This window comes from Gymnoscopelus braueri, assembly GCF_963280865.1.
Source record: "Gymnoscopelus braueri genome assembly, chromosome: 1".
In the NCBI taxonomy this organism is placed as follows: Eukaryota; Metazoa; Chordata; class Actinopteri; order Myctophiformes; family Myctophidae; genus Gymnoscopelus; species Gymnoscopelus braueri.
In genome coordinates, this window is record NC_137603.1 from 42,055,244 (window position 1) to 42,078,548 (window position 23,305).

Sequence of the window (23,305 nt, forward strand, 5' to 3'; positions counted from 1 at the left end):
CAAACCTAGCCCTCATACATGACTGTCATGATGATCTTCAAAATAGTGTTTGCACTTTCTCCCTTTTTGGTCCGTACAACTACATAAACGTTCAAATTTCAAATATAAAGTGCACACCCAATGGCCACGGATGTTATAATTATGTACGGGCCCTTAGAAGTACTCGTATCTTCTGTATTGGACAATAAAAAGCATTTTTTTTATCCGATCGCTGGCCATTGTCTCATAGAGTTATAATGTATCAGAGTGCAATACATCTTCCGGCCGATAGGGTAACGTGGTTAAAGCCTATGGAGAAAATACGAAGAAAGTGGCCACCGATCGAATTAAATGCTTTTTATTTAATAATACGGAAGATACGGGTACTTCTGATGGCCCGTACATAATTGTAACATCCGTGGCCATAGGGTAAGCAATTTATATTTGAAACTTGAACGTTTTTGTAGATGTACGGGCCAAAAAAAGAGAAAGTGCCAACACTATTTTGAAGATCATCCTTGATGGTCATGACAGATTGTGATCCATGGCTAGATCAAACCAAACCCGATAGCTCTATGAACCAGACAGACGCCATATCACGAACACCATGAGCCCCCAAACCAACCCATGACATAAAACACGCCAACACCAAGTTATATCTCATTTCAGATCTTTAATGATTACAACTACGCCACCTCATGTGTGTTCAGACATAATACACATATTCAACCAGTGATTAAGGAAGGCTATAAATTGATTAAATGCCAGGTCATCTGGGATTGTTTTGCACATCATGACTGACATCATCATGTACATTATCTTGACATGATACATTCTTAAAGTTTGATTTTGTAGATGGGAAATATGCTCTTTGAAACTTTCATACGCCATTGTAAAAAACAACATATATAGGCCTATATATATATATATATATATATATATATATATATATATATATATATATATATATATATATATATATATATATATATTATAATTATTATTATTATTATTTTTACTCCCATGTTTACATACACTGTCTTTGTAAACAAACTTTACAGTCCCCACGGTACAGCAAAATACATTTTAAATAATATTCATCAGTTGTCTGTAGTTTAATCAAGAACTAGCCTCGGAAACCCATGCTTTTTTTAAATCAAGAACTGAATCAATAATTATAATGTTTCTACTACTATTTATAATTGGTAATATATTGGTGGTAACTATTTATTAATTATTAATTATTATTTATTGGGCCTTTAGATGTATTGGTTTTAAGGTTTTTATATCCTCTGCGTTTTAGTTGCGCAGCCAGTTACTCCACGTCGTCCACGGGGCTGCCATGCCTGCTTATTGTAAGCGACTGTGGACTTTTTTCTGTAGAGTTGCTTGTAAATTAGTTGCTTGTTTTTAAAGTGTAGTTGCTTATTTAGGCTTGTTTCTAAAGTGTAGTTGCTTATTTGGGCTTGTTTCCTTTACTGTTGGAACCTCACTCTCCACGATAGCGCCGAGCTGTCGTGGAGAGTGTGAGGTTTCATCATGTGGCCTGCAGTAGTTGCTTCTTTTGGGCTTGTTTTCATAGACCCGCTTGCTTATTTCTCACGCAAAACCTGGCAACGCCACGTCCACGGCCCCTCCCACTCCGCTCTAACAATTCAACAGCAACATTCTTGACGGACTAAACAATATGCTTCGACTGTGTGTCCATAACACATAACTGTAAGTTATCCACTGATAAATAGCCTAACAGTAGTTGGTGTGTTATATGGTAGAGCCTTTTGTCACATTATATGATCTGTTGACACAGTGTGGTTGTTATTGCTTAGTAGTTAACGTTAGCTTGTGTTAGCCAGGAAAGTTAGCAAGAAGAAAGAGGGGCTGAAGTTGAGTTTAAGCTAAAGCTAACTGATCGTCTTTTTTAGCTGGCTAATAACATAGCTGACTGGTGCTGTTACTGCTAACAAATTATGCCGAATTACAAACTAGTTAGTTAACTATCTCTGACATGGATGGTTGTTCAGTTAGCTGCTGAATAGCTAATCTGAGTTATAGTTGGCCTATAGGCCAACTATAGACTGTTGATGCTGACTGTTGAACAATATTTGACACCACTGGTGTCAACCTTAGTATTGTTCAGTACAAAGACTAATTATTGATAGTAAACGTTAGTTGTAATACTTTTATCTACAGGTCTCCTCAAACTTGACAACATACTCAAGTTTATTTCCAGTTGCTTTTTTTGTGGGCCATTTTCAATAAGCTGACTTGAAATAAACGTGGGGCCCCAAGCTCTTTCCTCTAGGGTCTATTAAGTATTTGGAGGTGACGTTAGACAATATAGAGGTCTGAATGGGGGGAGAATAAACTAAAACAGCATGTTTTGCATTTGCTTCCAGTTCCTCAGCCTGGGTACCAGGTCACTCTGAAGGAAGAGACGAGGGGAGTGAACAACTGAGAGAGAGAGCCCCTGAGAACGACAACGCGAAGGAGGCAACACAAGTTTTATCATAAGTCATGTCAGAGGGAGAGGGCAAGTCACCTCCAGGTGCGGAGGGGACCAAGGCAGACGGGACTGCAGGACCTGTAACTGGTAATGGCGTTGTTAACGCCCAGCAGGGGGCAGGGAGCACATCTGTTTCTCCACCCGTATCCATCGCACCGCCTCCTGCTACCACGGCAACAGAGGATGAGGATGAGAGTGAAGATGAGTCCGATATTCTGGAGGAGAGCCCCTGTGGCCGCTGGCAGAAACGCAGAGAGGAGGTGAACTAGAGATATCATATTATGTATTGAAACTGTAGACTGGGATCGACTCCTTTTGGACGTTTTCTGTTTCCGGTCTACTCTAGAGCGGATATCACTTTGCGTCATCAGGCAGGCAGAAACCAAAAACTCCTCCAAAATGATTCCCCTCGACCAGATCAAATTAGTAATTTGATGATTCCGACAAGTTTCTTCAAGTACTTCTTGGACTACTGTGTTTGGTATATCCATGTCTTATTCCAACTCGTAGCACAACTGGCGAGACTGGACTACTAAATTCGGCATTCATGTGGGGGAACAAAAACAATGCAACGCCAGCCGGAAACCACTTTCTAGAATTCTACAGTAGGCATAGCTCCATAAAGAACCTCTCACTCCGCTATACAGCTCCGAGATGAGGTTCTATGTCGTTCTCATCCAGAATCGTTGGAACGTCCGCCAAGGCTCCGCTGTTTACCCTTTTGTATACATCGTATCCCAAAACTAATGGTAGATTCCAAACCGCACGGATGTTTAAGGTTTGGTCCGGAGCATAATATTTTAGGTCCGGAGCGAAACTACCCGTTTAAATCGCTTATTTAGTCAGCCTGTGGCCATGTTTCCCATTGTAGCCAAACCGGGAGCAGTACTGGCAGCGGACGTAGGGGGGTTTTCCGGGTTGAATGGGAAACATGGCCACAGGCTGACTAACAGCGGAGCCTTTGCGGACGTTCCACCGATTCTGGATGAGAACGACATAGAACCTCATCTCGGAGCTGTATAGCGGAGTGAGAGGTTCTTTATGGAGCTACAGTAGGCATGGCATTGACCGGCATCACACAGTCAGTTCAGAGTTCACTCTCGCGGTTTCTCGCTCAATTTTTTGCTGTCTCAAAATGCCTACGTCTCATCGCTCAGTAAAAACTGTAGCTACTAATTAATTAAGGGGTTAAACCTTGGTTGTCGTGTGTTGCTGTCCAGGGTGCTTAAGGGTGCACAGGGGAGAAATGTGTTTTCCTTATGCTAAGTTAATGAAGAAACAAAACATTAAAAACATGAGTGCACAAAGCCCAGAGTTAAAACGAGTGCAGCTTTGCAGTCTTTAGTCCTCTCTTAAAATAATCAACAGACTGCGGTACTCTCAGGTGGTCAGGAAGGGCATTCCACAATCGGGGGGGGGGGGGTCGAGCAGAAGAGAAGGCCCGGTCGCCCATGGTATGTAGCTTGTTCTTGGGGGGCTGGAGGAGCTTAGTGTTTGCAGAGCAGCGGTTCGAGTCGAGGTTTGTGGGGAGACTAGTTCTTAGAGGTAGGAAGCAGCGTTTCCTTGGATGCACTGATGAGTTCAAAGGGATATTATCTTGTTATTCTCACCTGTACTAATCAGTTATTTAGTTTAATGCAGTTGGACACACAATCCAGAATTCCAGAGTATTTTTTGTTGACCACAGCTGTTCTCTATTGGTGTTCACAAGTCATCTAAATAATTTGTTTTGCATGCATTTCTACTGTAGGTGAATCAGCGTAATGTCCCAGGCATAGATGCAGCCTATCTGGCCATGGACACAGAGGAAGGGGTGGAAGTGGTGTGGAATGAAGTCATGTTCTCAGAGAGAAAGAACTTCAAACTACAGGAGGTAAATATGAGTTGGGGATCAAGAAAGAGATAGGATTATAACTGGTACAGTATATCACTGTACACAAACTGGTATATCCCCTGTACATTACCTGGTATATTGCACATTAGCTTATGTATCACTGTGGATTAGCTGGTATATCACTGTACCAGGGTTTCCCCTAGGTATTTTTGGGGTTGTCCAATGTGGCCAATAAGATGCTATTTTAGTGGCCAAATGTTCACAGAGAGTGGCCATGTGGTGTAGGCTTGTAGATCTGCTCTTTTTGGTATGCTACACCGTCATACTACAGTATAACGTTACTAGTTAGAGCATGTTTTGGGATTTGCATATTGTTCAACATTTACATAGTAACCTAAATAAGCAGGTTTGTTTGTGGCTCTTTTAGGTTACTTGAGAGAAAGACCACTGCTGATGTTTACCCAACTGTAAGATAGCATTTTCAACTGTTTAAGCATTGCTCTACAATACTGGCTCTGTGTATACAGTATGCATATATAGTGGTGAGCAGATCACTGTATATACAATGTGGAAAAACCAGTGTGGAGTCGTTCTGGTGGAACTGACCTACTGTGCTGTTACCTAAGGGTGTTGTCAGCGAAGCTGTTGGCTTCATGTATACATGAGGGCACTGAGATTCTAACTGTATTTACATTGGGTATTGTTCATGTCTATTGTTCATGTCTATGTAGGACACCGAGCTGCACTCTCTGTCTCTCTGACTCAGTCTAACTAGACTGAGGTTTGGAAAAGTCACACCCAATGAGATAAAACTGTATTGTATTCCTGAGGGGACATTGCGTTATTACCACAGCCAAGCATTTGAGTAAATACATAGTAACTCAAGTACTCAATGATTAAACCACTTAAACCCTATATACTTGAGCTTGTAGATATGCTATTTTTGCAGGATGTTCACCCCAGAATAGGGATTCATTGTGGTTAATATCCCTGTACAATAAGTAAACACACACATTTTCTCTGCAGTGCTGTTTTAATTTGAATTAAATTAATCTGAGTTCCCAGAAGTTTTTCGCCTCGCATACAAACGGGAGCGGCGAGGAACTTCTGGGCCAAAGCCCTGGTATTTGTGGACGGGATGTAACTTACGCTCAGAATCTGAGCGGACACGCCTCTTACCGGTCTACTCGTCTAAAAAGTCCGACGAGAGGCAAACAGCAGTACACAACAATGGCGGCCGCAATTTCTCAAGGGGAAATTGCTTCCCGTCGCTCCTATTTACATGTAAGACCCACTGCATGTGGATCCCGCCCCCTTTTCTTCATTGGCTGTTGATTTGAATCAGAAATCAGCGGCCGCGCCCCTGCTGTCCAGGCTTTGAGCCGAAGCCTCCCAGACTAGAATTAAATATACCTTTTGTGTATATGAAAGAAAGTAGTTTATTTCCACCCTGAAAATCTTATTTTAAAGGTTTCTAACCAGTAGGTGGCAGTAGAGAGGACAGAGGATGATGTCAATGTTGTAACGTAACTACTGAGTCAGGATGGAACACAAGTTGAAATGTTTGTATTTGACAATGATTGTCACGACTGTCCATATAATGATCCATTGCAGACCCCAAACAGATAGTTTCATTGATAGTATGTGTGTGATTGTGTTTGAGTGTAATCACTGGTTTTGAATTTGTCTTTATTCTCTCGCCGCATTTATATCTCAAGTATTTGTCTCTTTCGTGTGTGTGTGTGTGTGTGTGTGTGTGTGTGTGTGTGTGTGTGTGTGTGTGTGTGTGTGTGTGTGTGTGTGTGTGTGTGTGTGTGTGTGTGTGTGTGTGTGTGTGTGTGTGTGTGTGTGTGTGTGTGTGTGTGTGTGTGTGTGTGTGTGTGTGTGTGTGTGTGTGTGTGTGTGTAAAAACAGGATAAGGTGAGGGCAGTGTTTGACAACCTGATCCAGCTGGAACATCTGAACATCGTCAAGTTCCACAAATACTGGGCCGACATCAAGGACACCCGAGCTCGGGTAAGTCTGATGCCCAGGCAGATACTAATGCACACTGACAGTCTGGAGACTAGATACTAATAATAAAGTATAGTCAGGGGATTAGATACTAGTAATCACTAATTAACATCCATTAGATTAGTCTCGCAAGCCAGACTGTTACCTCCCACAACTTTCCAATGCTTCTGTCATATAGTCTGGACTCAGGAGCATGGAAGCGCTGAAAATGACCCGGGGGTAAAGTTTTTGTCCCGCCTCCCCACCCACTTCCGTCTCGTCTTTGCAGTCGCGCAAATTTGTCCTACTGTAAATCAAATTATTCTAAGCATATATAGCTAGAAAAATATATATTTTAAAGATATTTTACAATATATTTCTGTGAACGGAAATGACAAACATATGACAGCTTCCTTTCTCAGCTTTCGGGAGGTGTAGTTCCAGACTATATAGCATTTGGAGATTGAGGAATAGTTGTCTGGCTATGCAAGACTATGATTAGATACTAACAGTCAGTGATAACCTGGATGTTAGATACAGTAGATACTAATAGTCAGTGATAGTCCGCAGGTTAGAGAAGCTACCTTGTAACCGAATGGTCACCATTCTGATTCCCAAGATTTTGTTTGGAGTTCAACTGTTTGAAAATGGTAAAAACTAAATTAGTTGTTGATCTGTAGCCGCTTAGTCAACAGCAGCCCTCTCAGCATGTAATGTAATACAAAATAATTAATTTCTATTATTAGATCCACCAAGGAGGAAATGTTTTCCTGTCTCTTAATGACCTGTCTGTCTCCAATATATCTAAAAAGTTGCTGTGCACATTCATACCCCTGAGCTGAAGACACCTAGTAGTTTTGGTGACCCCAGGACCTTTGCTCCTGTGCCAAATGAACAAACTGGGAATATTGTTGGGCCTTGGCTGCAGATCTGTACTCTGCTGAGTTCATTCTTGTTTAGATACTGCCTGGTCTGGTTCCTCATGGGTTCATGTGACATCTTCCTCAGGTGATTTTCATCACAGAGTACATGTCATCAGGAAGTTTGAAACAGTTTCTGAAGAAGACCAAGAAGAATCACAAGGCAATGAATGAAAAGGTAACATTTGATAACATCTGTAGACGGCAAAGATTTACATTTAAAAAGAGGAGTACAAACTTCAGATGGCCTGCCAGGCTGCCACATGTACGTTGTGTCATGGCACTGATGTCAGTAGCCTCGTAAACCGTAAAATCCTCAGAGAGAGTGTAGAAATGGAACCAAATGGACCTGTAACACTGGGGATTTTACTGTGTAATTATAGAAGTGAGAAATGGCTGTGGAGGGAAGAAAGAACAAAAAATTACAATTCTGGTTCATCAGTCTAATCATTGCTATTGGTTTTTAGTTGTTATGCTGTGTGGTGGATCCAGGGAGAGGTAGCCTCAAGTTATAGTTTGAAACTTTTAACCTCATATGTAGTACAGGGGCGTACTCTAAGCTCTATTACAAGCTCTGAGTACAAAGGACCCCCTGGGGCTTTTTGTGTTATCCTTTTAGCACAACCTTTGACTGTACTACCTGTACTGTTAATAAGCATTTTAATAAAGTATTAAATCAATCTATCAATATTATCAAGACCCCAGGAAGAGTAGCTCCTGATAAGGTAGTAGCTAATGGGTATCCAAATGAACAAATAGCAGCTATCGCTGAATTCACACCAGCGTTGCAGCAAAGTTGAGAAAAGTTCTACTTTTCAGCTGCTGCTGTGCGGCAGGACAAAGCGGCAGCCAACCAGAAGTCAACCATAGCATATTTATTATTGCGATCTCTGCTTTGTTACCCAAAACAGACAGAAATGAGGAGTCAGGAAAGAAGATGACAAAACCACCAAAATGAAACGGTTAAAGAAACAAATTAAAGACACACACTGTGTTTGTGTGTGACGTGTGTCAAACACAACGCTGACTCTGAAAAATTAAGAATCAATCCGAATTAAATCCATACGGAAAAGGTCATTCAAACTCCTCAAATAATAATCCAAATAGCGTAATAGTCCAGTCAGTTATCCAACAGAAAAATAGAATCCCCAATTGAACAGCAAAAATAAATGATCTGCACGGCATTCATGAATTGCCCCTGTGCAAAATGGCCCCGGTGCGTAATCCTGCATTGTGGCATTCAGCTGTATTCCACAAATAGCATATATGTCCCCATATATGGGCATAGCGGTCTGACCGGCGGTTCTACACAACTTGATCTCCATATCTGTCATTGTCTCCGCCAGAGGTGGAGAGTATGTTTTCGTTCTGTCCCGCTGTGTGTCCCCCCCCCCCCTAGCCAAGCTAACATTGGTCAAGCTTCACGTGACACGTGACAATATGTTGTCACCAATGCTTTTGATTGGCTAGCGAGACGCATGACGAAATAAAATCCTATAAATAGGTGTCACTTCAAAAAGCCATTTATGTTCTTTGAAGTGAGGTAAGACTAGCCTGGTAAACCCTCCCTCCGGAAATCTCAATTCCATTTCATTTCAGGAGTGAGTCTGGCCTGATCCGCCTGTCTGCAATATTGGCTGTGCTGGAGTTGGGCGGGAGTAATACCGTTGACTGACAACCCCTTCAGCCAATGATAATTTTTCCCCTTCAGCCAATCAGCAGTTCACCAGTCTTAATGTGACGCGACGGGACTTTTGAGACAGCCATACCCAAAATGGGTTGCCTTTTTCGGGTACAATGGTGTCACTGCCCGCCCCTACCGGTTCTCAATTTTTTTTTTTTTAAATAGGCTTTGTCATGATTAATTGACCACATATATGAAGTTAAACAACTAAATTCTATCCAAACGATATCTTATAAGTAAATTCCGTGCCTCAAAATAGAAGTTAGAGAGCTTTTTGAAGTAAAAAAATAGCGGAGAATTGGCCGCACAAGAAAAAGATGGCTGCCGTTCGTGTTTTGGGCTCACTCGAACTCGCCACCTGATTGGCCAACGTAAGCTGTCAATCACAGAACAATGAGCGACGACGCTGATAGGCCCGGCCGTTTGGCATACAGAGCCAATATTGCAGAAAGGCGGATCATGCCAGACTCACTCCTGAAATGAAATGGAATTGAGATTTCCGGAGGGAGGGTTTACCAGGCTAAGGTAAGACAGGATCAATCAGTCTTGTTTGGAACAGTACCTTACAGTACAAATCACCCGTCCGTGCGTGTGTGTCCCTCTGAGAACACCTAACATTGGTCAAGTTTCACGTGACATCACAATATGTAATATAAATATATAAATAGCTTAGACAGGAACAGTACTATCCAGTACAAACAGAGATCACAGCTGAGATCACACAATGCAACTAGCTCCCATTACGCAAACTGAAGAAGCAGCAAATCATCGTCTGAAACCTGATGAAGAAGCAAAGGCGCAGAAGGCCAAAGCTAAGAAACAGAGACAAAGAACACTAAACAGAGACAAAGAATCCCTAAATGACAAAAAACGAAGACGAGCCACAAATGCTGACAACATGACACAGCAAAGATTGCTACAATCTCTGGAAGAAAAAGTACAAGAGTCTGTAAAGAACATCGAAAGGAAAAGAAGAACATTCCCAGAAAACTATGGTTAAAGATAGGGTAAGTGATTTCATTTGATGAAAATAGCACGGGTCTGCTGGCGGAGACTTGTGCTCCGAGGAGCACATTTTCTAGTTTAACTCTGAGAGTGTACAAAAACGGACCCGTAATGGTCAATCTCTGGGCTGAAACCTTTCCCAAATATGGAGATTCTATGACGCCACCCTACTGACATCATAGTACTGACGTCATAGACTGGCCTCCAATATAAGTGTTAGGCGTGTGCACTGTGCAGTAAGACTGTTTTACAGAACAAAACGGTGCAAATCTGATTTTATGCAGTGTAGTGCTGGTGTGTTAAAATGTTTTACTGTACAGTGAAGCTGCGAGGATCTCCATATATCAACTATGATGTTGCTGTAGCAGTTGGACCCAAAGTGTACACTTTTGGAGGTTATAAGAACGCTAGGAAAACTGAAGAAGATCAAATCAATGTCTACGTCTTCAACACGGTGTCTCTGAGATGGATTGCGTTGCCCCCAGTGACAACTACAAGAGGAGAACTTCCCCCTAAGGCTCCCTGTAATCGCTATTACCAAACAGCTGTGCTCATTGAAGATATCGTCTACATCTGGGGAGGAGAGAATATGCATGAACTTTGCGACAACGTACTTTATGCGTTTGATGTCGACACCCACAGATGGATCAATTCTGATGTTTCTGGGACCCTTCCAGAGGGGAGGTGGGACCACTCAGCCTGTGCCTTGGGGAAGTTCATGTATGTCTACGGAGGATGCACCCAGCTGACTGGACGCACTAATGACATCTACAAGCTGGACACCACCACAATGGTCTGGTCTGTAATTAACACCAGAGGCAGTCCGCCGCCTGTTTCATCCGGTCACTCTGCCACCATCATCGGGACAAAGATGTTTGTATTTGGGGGCTATGGGGACGAGGAGAGATGCAACAACTATGTCAGTGTGTTTGAAATAGAGACCAACTATTGGTTGAGCACACCTTCTGCACAGCTTCCTACAGAAGGACGAGAGGCGCATTCAGCTTTTGCCTACAATGGAGAGTTGTATATATTTGGTGGTGAGTACATCATGGATGATGCATTTAATACAGCGACCTGGACAGATATGTGGAGATTCAGTCCAGAGACCCTTTCCTGGAAGGAGGTTAAGCCCAAGGTGAATGACTCGTTTTGGATGAATGACGGCTGCTGTTGCATGGTGGGAAACCGGGTCATCATCTTTGGAGGATGTAAAGGAGAATACACACCCAACGATGACCTGTTCATCTTAGACTTGAGTCCTAGTCTTAAGACGCTATGCAATCTAGCAGTTATTCAGTACGGTCTGGAGCAGTCAGAACTCCCACACGACATCAGGTGGGAACTGGCAGCCATGACAACAAACTACAAATAATGGTACAGCCCCACATTTGCATATTGGGCCCTGATTGGTAACCCACAACCTAGGGGGCAGCAAAATCCAATCACAACCGAGCTGGGGCCAGACCAGATCTGCCGAGGGCAATTATTGTCTCCGCCAGGCCGAAGGCATGGTGGAGAGTATGTTTTACCCTCTGTCCGTCCGTGTGTGTGTCCGTCCGCTCACAGCTAACATTGGTCAAGCTTCACGTGACATCACAATATGTAATATAAATAGGTAAGACAGGATTAATCAGGAACAGTACTTTCTTTTACCACCTCGCCTGGCGGAGACCTGTGCTCCGAGGAGCACATTTTCTAGTTATATATATTTTCTGTGTGTGGTTTTGCAGGCCTGGAAGAGATGGTGTAACCAGATCCTCTCTGCTCTCAGGTCAGTGTACAGCTACACTAAATGAAATTATATTAATGCAGTATGTTAATGGTATGTTTTGGTTAAATATATATGTTGTGTGTGTGCACTGTAGTTACCTCCACTCCTGTGACCCTCCCATCATCCATGGTAACCTGACCTGTGACACAATTTTCATCCAACACAACGGACTCATTAAGATCGGCTCAGGTATGGCACAATCAAATGGCAGCCAGTTATGAACCTTGTGATGGATTGTTCTTTTTCCCCTTTTTCTCACAATTTAGTTATTACGAATATTCCCCCTATTTCGACCAATCAAAGTTCTTGTCTGGAACTACCCGTGGTATATGCTCTCGTAACCTCTGTGACGTATCTTCTCTAAAATTAATATTATATGTCCATCACTTAAAACCTTCTCTCCTCCTTGCCTTTTATCTCTCCCTCCTCTCTTTCTTTTTTTTCTCTTCGCTTCTACCCTTCTTTCTCCTATCTTTCTACTCTACATCTTCTATCTTCCCTCCTCTTCCGTCTCTTTTGCTATTCTTGCTCTTCTCGTCTACATCTCCAGTTGCTCCAGACACCATTAACAACCATGTGAAAACGTGTCGTGAAGAACAGAAGAACCTGCACTTCTTTGCTCCAGAATATGGAGGTATAGTGAAAGAATGTTACTGTATCTGTTAAGTTACATAAATATTTCCCCACATGAAGACTTGAGTGTGGAGATGCAAGGTTTCTACAAGACACACAGGATTGGGGGGCCACAACATTATTGTTCATTGGCAGCACAGTTGACGGGCTACTGTGTTACCTGTGTTTTGAATTCTCTGTTTAATTCTGTGTTCTCTCTCTGTAGCGGTTGCTGATGTGACCACAGCTGTGGACATCTACTCCTTTGGCATGTGTGCCTTAGAGGTGAAACAGAACTCTAAAACACATAATTATGAATCATCTAGCTTCCAAAACAAGCTACTAACCTGTGTGCGTGTCTTGTAGATGGCGGTCCTAGAGATCCAGGGTAATGGAGAGTCCTCGTACGTTTCCCAGGAGGCCATCAACAACGCCATTCAGTCCCTAGAGGACCCCCTGCAGAGGGTAAGGAAGGAGTTCAAAAGAATGGCGTTAAACATACTGTAGATTATTATAATATATTCACAGAGATGGGGGAGCGTGTGTGTGTGTGTCCTTCCCGTCGCCTACAATATGTGTATATTCTACGAACAGTAAATGTGAAAAGACCAAACAGACGACAGCAGGGACAGCATCAAAGATCAGCAGTGATCCCTCCAAAAGAAAATAAATCTCTTACAGAGCTCCCTCAGTTCAGGGACGAGTCACGTCCTCATTTACACAACACACGCCAAGTGTATATGCTGATTGGCTTGAAATTGACGAAATACAGGCGATGGCCTAGCACTGATTAATTAATTTGAGTCAAACCCCAACTACATAATTATGCACACACCAAGCAGAAGACCCACAAGGTTCAGAACCCCTGCTGATTTAGACCGACTGTTGGCTTGTCATAATTTAAGATATTCATATCTCATGTGTGTGTAACAGAAATGAATGGCCCTTGTTCTTTGTGTGTGTGCGTGCGCGTGTGTGTCCAGGACTTCATCCAGGAATGTCTGAAGTGTGATCCTAGCAGGAGGCCTACAGCCAGAGAACTGCTGTTCAACCAGGCTCTGTTTGAAGTTCCTCAACTCAAACTACTGGCTGCACACTGCACTGTCAGCCACCAACGTAAGACACAGTATGATGATGTTGTAGTCGGTATGTTTATAGTCAGTCGTCAGTCTAATGCCTAATGTTTACGTGATTGTATGGTGTACACCGAAAATAGTCTATCCAAGCTCACAACAACGTCGCATTGCGACACGCTGTGAGCTTGTAAATCGGCTATTTTCAGTGAGTGACTAGTATGAACCAGGCTTAAGTATGTATGTTTATATTCACTATGTTGTCATAGTCAGTATGTTGTGGTTGCTATTGATGGTCATAGTCAGTATGTTGTGGTTGCTATTGATGGTCATCATGTTGTGTTGATGCTTAGTATTTGTTTCTCCAGACATGATACCTGAGAACGCCTTGGAGGAAATCACAAAGAACATGGACCCCAACCTCATCATTGCTGAGATCAAAGATGGAGTGCAGCTCAAGTAAACAATTTTGACTAAATGTTGTAATGATTTAATGTCTGTATTGGACTGGATATTAAAAAAAAAATCATCAGAAACTGTATTCAGATATTATCCATGTAGCTATTATGTAGTTCTGTCATCATTAATGTGTTTCTCATGTCCTCAGACTCTCTCAGTTCCCTGCCTTGGAGCTGGATAAATTCCTGGAAGATGTGAGGTGAGATACTATAAAGTTCTGCAGTATACTATCTAGCCACATGGGGGCACTACAGGACTAGTTTCTACTTTTCATTACTTCCCTGTTTCCAGAATGGTTCAATGTGATATTTTCTCTTAGAGAAAATACTGAAATATCAGTATATCGTTTTTTATCAAATCAGTTTCTCCTCCTTCCCATCCTCACGTCTGTGTTCTTCTCTATCTCTGACTGTCTCTCACTCGTACTCTCACCACATCTCCTTTCCTTCCCTCTCTGTCAGGAATGGTATCTATCCCCTGACAGCGTTTGGTCTGGCCCGCCCTCAGCCGCCTCAACAGGAAATGGTCCAATCTCCTATTGTCACTCCCTCAGTCAAATCGCCCACACCTGAACCTGCAGAACAGGAGACACGCAAGGTTCGTGGGTGTTTGTGAGTGTGTGCATGCAAATCTAATTCAGACAAAATCAGTTTGGACCTGCATTGTAGGCTCAACCAGATGAATCTAAATGTTTTCCACACTCTCTCCCTACAGAGTGAGGTAATTGAAAAGGTGTGTGAACTAGTGTCCGATCCGGTGTGCCCTCTACTTCAAATAACTTTATTGAAATTGTCAAACTGTGGGTGTCCTACCTGACACCAGGGTCTACATTTCTCAATGGAAGAGTAGGGACATTGAAGTTTTTCCACAATCTTTACTATATGGATACTATACTCCACAAGACGAGTGAACCAAATTCTGAAAATCAACACAGACCTTTAGAAAATATTGATGTACATAATAAAATTTTGTATTAACAGTATGTAATGTTGATCATAATAAAATTTTTAGTATTTTTCTTTACATTACCCTGTCTGTTTTCTGTAGGTGGTTCATATGCAGTGTAACATTGAGCCTGTGGAGGAAGGAGCCAAACATCACGTAAGTCTCTTTTACAGTTCATTGACAAGGACACAAACCGAAACACATCCAGTTAGCTGTTGTTTAAATAATATCTTGTCAGGGATACTGAAGCCCACAACATAATTTCTCCCAGTATTGTTTTCTTTCATAATATAGTAACTACTGTGTACATTATAGCTAGCTAAGCTAACATCTGACCAACAGTGTGGTAATAATAACAACAAGCTGATTTCTAAGATGTACCCTTCTGTCTGACAGCTGACGTTACTGTTGAAACTGGAAGACAAGCTCAACAGACATCTAAGCTGTGACCTGTTACCAAGTAAGAGAGAGACACACACACACACACACACACACACACACACACACACACACACACACACACACACACACACACACACACACATGTCGTGAATCAGTCATGCTGTATGTAAACGGCATGGTGCTGGCTTTCTGTCACAGATCTTTCTATGAGCGCTATACCAAGTAATCATAACTGTTCCCTGATATATTTCTAAAACATATTAAAGAAAATAGCTGAAGGCCACTGTACTGAGACACTGTGATATTTTTACGTACATGACGACGTACATTTTATCCGGGTCACTGTCACGTCTCAGATTTTACCACAGAATTTGGTGCCTGTGTGTCTCCAAATGAACACTCTGTTGCATGTGGTGCCTGTGTGGCCCCTCTCGCACACTCTGTTGCATGTGTGTGAAAGTGAGAGTGGGATTCCAGTGAGAGGCGTGAAGATCAGATGAAGGCAGCTTGAGATTGTTATGAACAGATGGAAACCATAGAAATGAAAGTTAGGCATCTGTTTGTTTGCTTCCTTTTTTATTTGTTGGTTTGTTTTGTTATAATTTTTAATGGGTTTCAAACCCCTGGTGCCTTTGACTCAAAAGTATATGAAAACATTTAGCTATAGGAACACTGTCTTGGTGGTACTAAAGGTTTTGTCCCTCTGACTACAAAGGGAAATGGGACACAATTGTTCTGATGGTTAAAGTATGTGCATGGGAAGTATGATTAAACACGCACACACTGGTATGGCAGGCATGTGTAGTGTTGCAGGCGTGTAGAGAATGTTTAGCGTGTGTAGAGGCTGCTACTGACAGCTGTCGCTTTATTGGGGCAGGAGTTGACCATCCCTCCACTAGAGAGACACTATCTCTCTCTTTCTCACACACACACACACACACACACACCCTTTCCTCTCTCTCCTGCTGCTATCAGAGGGTTTTCTTTTATGCTTTTCTTATCAATATACCTTCATGGCAAAGTCCAATGTAGCAGTGCTCTGAGCCACGAGTTAACTGGGTTTCACCTCTCCCATGATAAGTTATACCATAATGCGCAGAGCATACGGTCCTCCACTAGCTCCAGTATCCTCCCCTAACCCCAGTCCCTCACCCCTAGCTCGGGTCTCTTCTAAAGGCCCTGACAGATAGAAGGTGTCAATGATGCATGTTATGTGAGGCCAAATGTTCACCATAATTGCGCTGTAATTATTTATTATTATTATAATTTGAACCACACCGACCTGATCGAGGGAAGTAACCGCCTCTCTTGGAATCCCACTCTCACTTATACGCTCATGTATTGTACACAGACACACAAACACAAGTGTGCGCTGTTCTATTATGTTCAATTTAGAGTAGTACTCTCTTTCTCTTCTCTCCAGTCCGCCTGCATTCTGACTGTTAGAGCTGCGCTCTTAAACTTGATATCATACATACGTATAAGCAGGGGACTTTTGTACGCCTCATTCATATGTTTGCCGCTGACTATGGTAGTTTCATAAGGGCCCCTACACACTGCCCGACATTTGAAATGGTCGGCGATTAAACAGATCGTTAAGCATTTCACATTGCACAAGTTTCTCTCTTGAAATCGGGCTATACTGTATATATCGTTGTGGTTCTCGCACGATTGATTGTTGATGTCATCCCGACCCAATACATAGATTTTTTTTTTTTTTCAAACGTCTCACGAAAACGTGAAAGGCTCCCGTGATACTATATGCGCGAGACCGAGACAGGACGCTAATGATTGACATTAAATAATTCTCTATTTCTCTGTATCTCTCTCTCTCTGAAACAAACGTTTCAAAAAGTCAACCACGGTGCAATTCAGATCAGAAGCAGTGTTGCCGTGTCCGCTTAATATAAGCGAGTTGCTTGTAAAAAATATTGGTGGTTGCGTTGTTTTTAGCTTATTTCTAAAGTGTAGTTGCTTATTTGGCCTTGTTTCATAATATTGTTTTTTTTCTTTGAAAATAGCTGCGACGCGTGAGCTTGTAGATCGGCTATTTTATTTGTATATAGGTTTAAAGTGCTCATGCGGTCTAGTCGCTTTTGTTGGGCTTGTTTTCATAGACCTGGTTGCTTATTTCTCTCGCAAAATCTGGCAATACTGTTCAGAGATACACACACACACACACACACACACACACACACACACACACACACACACACACACACACACACACACACACACACACAGCTCTCTCTCTCTGTCTGCAAGCCCTATTCGTCTGAAATAAACAGCCCCATCCTCGAGCAGGCTCGCTCACTCTCTCAATCTGTTTTATAATGTTTAACTTAATACAGGAATGTCTGGACGGTAATATTGCGGTTCTATGCGGGAGGACTAGCCACGGTGCGTGGCTGTAATGTGCTCTCATTGGCTGTAGCGTGGCTCTAGATCGGGGCCGACAGACCAAAATATCAAACATGCTAGGAATCTAAAACTGGTCGGGAAGGTGTCGGCGATAGCATTTATCGGGGGTGGATCTTCTCGGAGTACCTTACACACTGCGCAATCAACACCTCGGCGAGAAATGCCCAATCTTGACTGAGATTGGTGGTTTTGTCGGCAAGCGCCAAAAAAGCTCCCCGAGAGCCAAATATGGTCAAATATCGTACAGTGTGTAGGGGTCTTAAACAAACCCATTATTTTACAGGATCTCTGCAGAAATGTGTGGACTATGTTTAACAAGTGAAAACACGAACACAACGTATGAACTTGTCAGTGCCTGGATACACAGTATATATTGTAGGTTAATGGTCTGTGCCCGAATGGACACTCGAAAATAGGACCGTGTTCTGAAAGACACATCAACAACTTTTGATGTGACCACTTTATGCCTCCAGTGTGCTCCCAGACTATCACCCCTAGCCCCAGTCCCTCAGATCTAGCCCTAGCTGCTTTTTCTTTGTCTTATCCTGAGTACATTACAGCTACGGTAACAGATTGACAGCTAGTTTATTAAAAGCCAGCCGACCGTGAACACTGCTCTCTGGCAGGGTCTCTACATACCTGTACCAGGCCTGGGGAATCTGTCCAGTTTGGTTAAAAGTTAAACTGGAATGGTCTTGTGAGCTTGTAAATTAAGTCAGTTAAAGACTTATTCAGGGATCCAAAGTTGGCTTTGATTAAATAGAAATGTGTTCCTAGAGTACCTATCTGTTTGTTTATTTGGATCCCCATTAACTACTACCTTAGCAGCAGCTACTCTTCCTGGTGTCCAGATCTGTTATCTGTGATGTGGCTCAGCCGTGAAAACCGTGAACAGAACATGTTGAATATGCTCTCTATATCTTCTCTGGTTCTTTATTGTTTGACAAGTAGACTCAATTGGCGTGCCTCTTAAATGGCATTTGGCCGTATGAGGCTGAAACTTTACTGACATCCTTTTAGGGGAGGTGGTAACTCCTCTGGTCCTTCCTGCCCGTTACACTGGAAGGGTGTGTGTATGCGTTGGGGCTTGTGTGTGTGGTTTCACATTCTAAGTGCCTTGCCGCGTGTGTTCTGTGTTTCAGATGAGAATGTTCAAGAGCTGGCTGGTGAGCTGGTACAACTGGGCTTCATCTGTGAGGTGAGAAACTGTGTGTTTGAGTGTGTGTGTGTGTGGGGGGTGTAATTGAGCTTGATATTTTTATCCTAAAGTGTTATTTAAAAGTGCTGTGACCCCTAATTGCTCAATGGTCTCTTTATCTATGCAGCCCACGCCAGCAATAACATACAGTACATTAGTCATACAAATACTGACATACACCTATCAACAGTATGTACGGCCACTAGGGGTGTGCCGATGCACTAATTTCACGAAACGATACGATACGATATTGGGCTCACAACTTCGATACGATTTCGATACGATACGATACACACTTTTTTATTATGAAAATATATGGGGGAGAAAAAAAGCAAATGCAAACAAATAATTCTGTTTTTGCATTATTCAGACATGCAAACTTGTAGCTTTTCAGCTACAATAGCCGTTTTGAATCCAAATAGGGCAATAGTGTGACACCTGACCCGAAAAAAAACAACATGTTGTCACCCTTTTCACCTCGGGGCTGTTTGCATGCCTGATTATTATTATTGTAAACAAAAACAATTTCCCCCCCCCCAAAACGATACATATCGTCACGAAAACGTATCGCGATATATCGCGGGACGATATATCGGCACACCCCTAACGGCCACTCCAGCTGCGTGAGATGGAATATTTAATATTTTTTTCTTTATTCTTATTAACATCTGCTTCTCCCTACAGACTATAATATAGCCTGTAGACTCGGATATTATCTGAGTGTGCATTTATGCACTGTATTTGCAATTGTTTGTAACCTGACTGAATGTGTTTTGTGTCACTAGATGGACCAAAGCAGATTAGCATCTGTGCTAGAGGAGGCCTTCACAAAGTTCTTCAACAGGAACGGGTCCCTAAATCCGGTTACCGTGTCTTCATAGTCTGTGCGGTTACAGACTCTTCATGCAAATCAGTGCTGTTACTCTTTCTTCATATGTGTCAATGCTGTTACCATCTTCATAAGGACTTGTCATAATGACTCTGTCAACCCTGTTCTACTTCTGCATTTTCCTGTTTTTTCTGCTAAGGCTGAGATGATTCTGCCAGCAGATTGGGTTTTGCTTCGACATTGGAGAGCCTTTGTAAGAGCACACAACACCATTAATGAGAAAACATGGAGGTGTCAAAAGAAACATTCAAGCTCTTTCACAAGCCATACGCAGTGAATATACGCAGTGTATCATTTTATCTTATGGGAGGATCTGCTATTTATTTGAAGATGAGCTGAAAGTTTCCTCATTAATATAGTTAATGGTCTCATTAATACTGCAGGAGTATGTGAGTGGGTTAGTAGTTGTCAAACATAACCATGCCCATATCGACCAGCTTGTCAAAGGTTTACATTAACATCCACAACCTGTAAAGCACTTAGTTGCATAGCGTTGTGAATACTGTAGGTGATGGTTAGGAGTGGTTTGTCTAATGAGTCTGTCTTCTCAGGGTGACAGAATGTATTTCTAACTTGTATCACAGGGCGATGCATTTCAAACCCCTCCCCTAGCTGACTGAATCTCCTCATTAGATCAGTTCTACTCCTCACTCAGGCTCAGCTCAATATGCCTGATCTACACCTCTAGCCCATCACTACCAAATATAGACCTTAAGTGAACTGGTCAGAATAGAAGGCATGGTTTCAAAATTCCACTTGTAAGAAGAATGTAACGGTAAATACAACTTGACCCAAATCTATTGATCAAAGGCATTATAGCAGTTCAGTCCTGTTTATGACTCCTGACTGTTGTTCTGCTGAGTTAAGATGTGACATGGTTACTGTGACATACAAGTCAGTGTTGGTGGTTTTCAATGTATAAGTCGGTATTGTATTTAGCTTTTTAAGTTTCTGTATGGTTTGCCTTGTAGATGTGTGTGTGCACACACAGACACGCCTTAAGGTTCTCTCTCGGCTCTGTTTAGGTCACATTTGTATGTTTATTTTATGTGTTTGCTGCTCAGCGGGTGTACACGTGCACACATGCTACTCTGCCTTGACAGTTGTCCTCTCAGTTTGGCCACACAGTGTTAGACTGTGCACGTGTCCTGAACCTAGCTGCCATACTGTGGAAAGAGAAGCCAGCCTTCTTCTCACTTACAATTCGTAGAAGATGTCAGGAGTTTTATTTATGTTATAAATGTGTCTTTTATGTTCTTTTCTTTTTTTTAAACAAAGGGTTTACTGTGGTGTGAGACCACACTGTCTGGAGACTGAGCCAATACAATACTGTAATGTTACTGTTCCTTCTTGTGTTGATAACTGACCGTAGGTGCGAAAGTGGCAGCCTCCTGGCTTGATGTCAGTCTGCGCCCCACCATGGGGACGGCTGCTTACATCTTGTGTAGAGGGAGTAGAGAAATGCAGCGCGTGTTTTTTACATTGAGACCCTTGGAATGACTTAACATCAGAGATACGTTCTTGAATTATTATAATAATTGTATAATAGAATTAGGCCCATCACATAATAGGAGGAGGGTCCACAGTGAAGCTGGGGTTTGATATGTGGATGAGGTCAAATCAGAAGCACGCCATGTTTATGCATCTGGTCAGTTTTGAAGACACGTTTGATCTTGAATCACGAGTCATTTAATGGAGAGGATTTGGTCATCCATGTGTATATCCTAGATATCAAGTCAGTGCCTTGATTTAAGATTAGGGGAGACATCGGTGGCTTATCTCGTCGAAAATTGTACCTTGTGCTGATGTGTAGGTGTAGAGCTTAAGAGCTTATAATGAGTTGTGCATGGGTGTCCCACACCGAAAATAGCCAATCTACAAGCAGATCTGCTATTTATTGGGTGAGACACCGGCGCACAACCAAGTATAAATCGGGCATGTCCACAAGCTCCTAGAATAAGAAAGGCAGTAGAAATTCACAAGTCATAAAATGATGACAAGTAACTATAATAGTGTGACCTTTCAGGCAGAGTTTCTGATATGAGGGTTACTTAGCAACAACCACAGACATAAATATTTGGCTAACTTGACTTGGCTACCTTGCCGATGGATGGAAACTATAGATGGCAAACCCTCTCTGTAGATGACTTATCACTCTCTTAAGGATGAATATATGTGATGTTACATCGTTATACTGTCATCCTTGCAGACCAGGGCCTGTATGACTTTTATATCGTTTGAAATATGTTAACTTTAGTTGTGGTTCTCTTGAGCAGATATTTGTTGAGATCAGATGAATCAAGGTCTCCTGATGTAATTACTTTAACATATTCCGCTATTGTGCACTGGTCTGCATTCTTGCTATACTGTAGCTCATCTGATCACATTGATTTAACCTTATTTTATTCTCTTATCTACATTTCTATTTTTGAAACGGTCAGATTGTATAATCCAAAGAGATGCTGCTCTGAGGCAAGTCAGGAGTGTGTTTATATCTGTCTCCTGTAAATGTTAAACCAATATGACCATCAATGAAGCCTTATAATGATGCTCTCTCATGTTCACTGTATTTTTATCTTCAAATGAAATCTTTTCTACCCAAAGTGGTGTTGGAACAATTGATATGAATTAGTCATTGGGGTGTTATAGATGTGATCTATTGATTGCACTTTACCTGTGTTTGTTCTGACACAATTGATATATGTATGACACTTTGCGCGCATGCGTTTGTGTTCTGACAGACTGTAATGTAGCTGGAGAGAGTGAAAACCATGAGATTAGGCCTATCGGTGTACTTTGGGTATTCTTTCAAATAAACATGTTAAACAAGACACTTTTGCTTCAAACTGTTTATTCATCAAAGCTGAGTATAGGGCATAGCAGCGGTGGCCACTTTGTGGCGCCACAGATAGAAACCCCATTCATTTCCCCCATAGAGATTTCCAAAAATATTTAAATACATTATTTTATGGACATTTAATTATATTATGTACTATATTTAATAAATACCATTAGTTTTGCGGTTTTCAAATATTTTTTTGTACCGTAGTCAGGATTACCCCAAGGACCCCTACACGTCCTTGAGGTTCCAGGGCATCCCCAGCTAAATGATTTATATTTAGGAACCAAATGGACTCATGTCTGTCGGTAACTCCTGAATTAAATTAAAACAGAGGATCTTACAGTGTAGATTGGGGTCCCACCGTCCCAGAGATAAGAATCTTACCAAATCGGGGGGGGGGGGTTCAAACAATGCAAACTGGGGGTTCCTTGAAAAAGGTTGATTCTCAACCTTTTCAGGACGTGACCAACCAAATAATCATATATGAACTGGGGACCCCCCACCTGACCTGATAAGTACTTGGAATGTAGGCGTTGAGGCATTCAATTTAGTTTGACTCTGCTATTTTCACAATTTTTGTCTCTTATATTATTTGACAATTTGGCCAATGTTTGACCAGTTTTTATAGTATAGTTTGTTTATTACTTTTGATGCAGTAGGCCTAATTTTTTTTTTTTAGGTATTAAAAAGGGACCCCCCCCCCCCCCCAAAAAAAAAAGAAGTCATGTGGGGACCCCCCTGGTGGTCCCGACCAACATGTTGGGAAACACTGT

The 23,305-nt window shown here is 42.1% G+C and overlaps 1 protein-coding gene across 1 annotated transcript; it reads left to right on the top strand.

Moving 5' to 3' along the window:
• The first annotated feature begins 1,606 nt into the window (after window positions 1-1,606).
• LOC308093193 (nuclear receptor-binding protein-like) lies at window positions 1,607-22,521 on the top strand. Its single transcript, XM_080439437.1, has 18 exons — window positions 1,607-1,698; window positions 2,376-2,742; window positions 4,233-4,355; window positions 6,231-6,332; window positions 7,317-7,406; window positions 11,651-11,691; window positions 11,786-11,880; window positions 12,242-12,325; window positions 12,530-12,588; window positions 12,670-12,768; window positions 13,287-13,419; window positions 13,745-13,835; window positions 13,984-14,034; window positions 14,297-14,432; window positions 14,883-14,936; window positions 15,177-15,240; window positions 18,746-18,801; window positions 19,587-22,521. Exons 2-18 carry the CDS (start codon window positions 2,494-2,496, stop codon window positions 19,680-19,682), a joined length of 1,623 nt encoding a protein of 540 aa, XP_080295563.1. The 5' UTR covers window positions 1,607-1,698; window positions 2,376-2,493; the 3' UTR covers window positions 19,683-22,521.
• Window positions 22,522-23,305: the final 784 nt, after the last annotated feature.

Bases quoted from the DNA above. Each gene is read 5' to 3' on its own strand.
- LOC308093193 (XM_080439437.1), top strand. From the start codon at position 2,494: ATGTCAGAGGGAGAGGGCAAGTCACCTCCAGGTGCGGAGGGGACCAAG. The intron at 11,692-11,785 runs GTCAGTGTACAG...TGTGCACTGTAG, and splicing joins CAGATCCTCTCTGCTCTCAG to TTACCTCCACTCCTGTGACC. The intron at 13,420-13,744 runs GTAAGACACAGT...TTGTTTCTCCAG, and splicing joins CTGCACTGTCAGCCACCAAC to ACATGATACCTGAGAACGCC.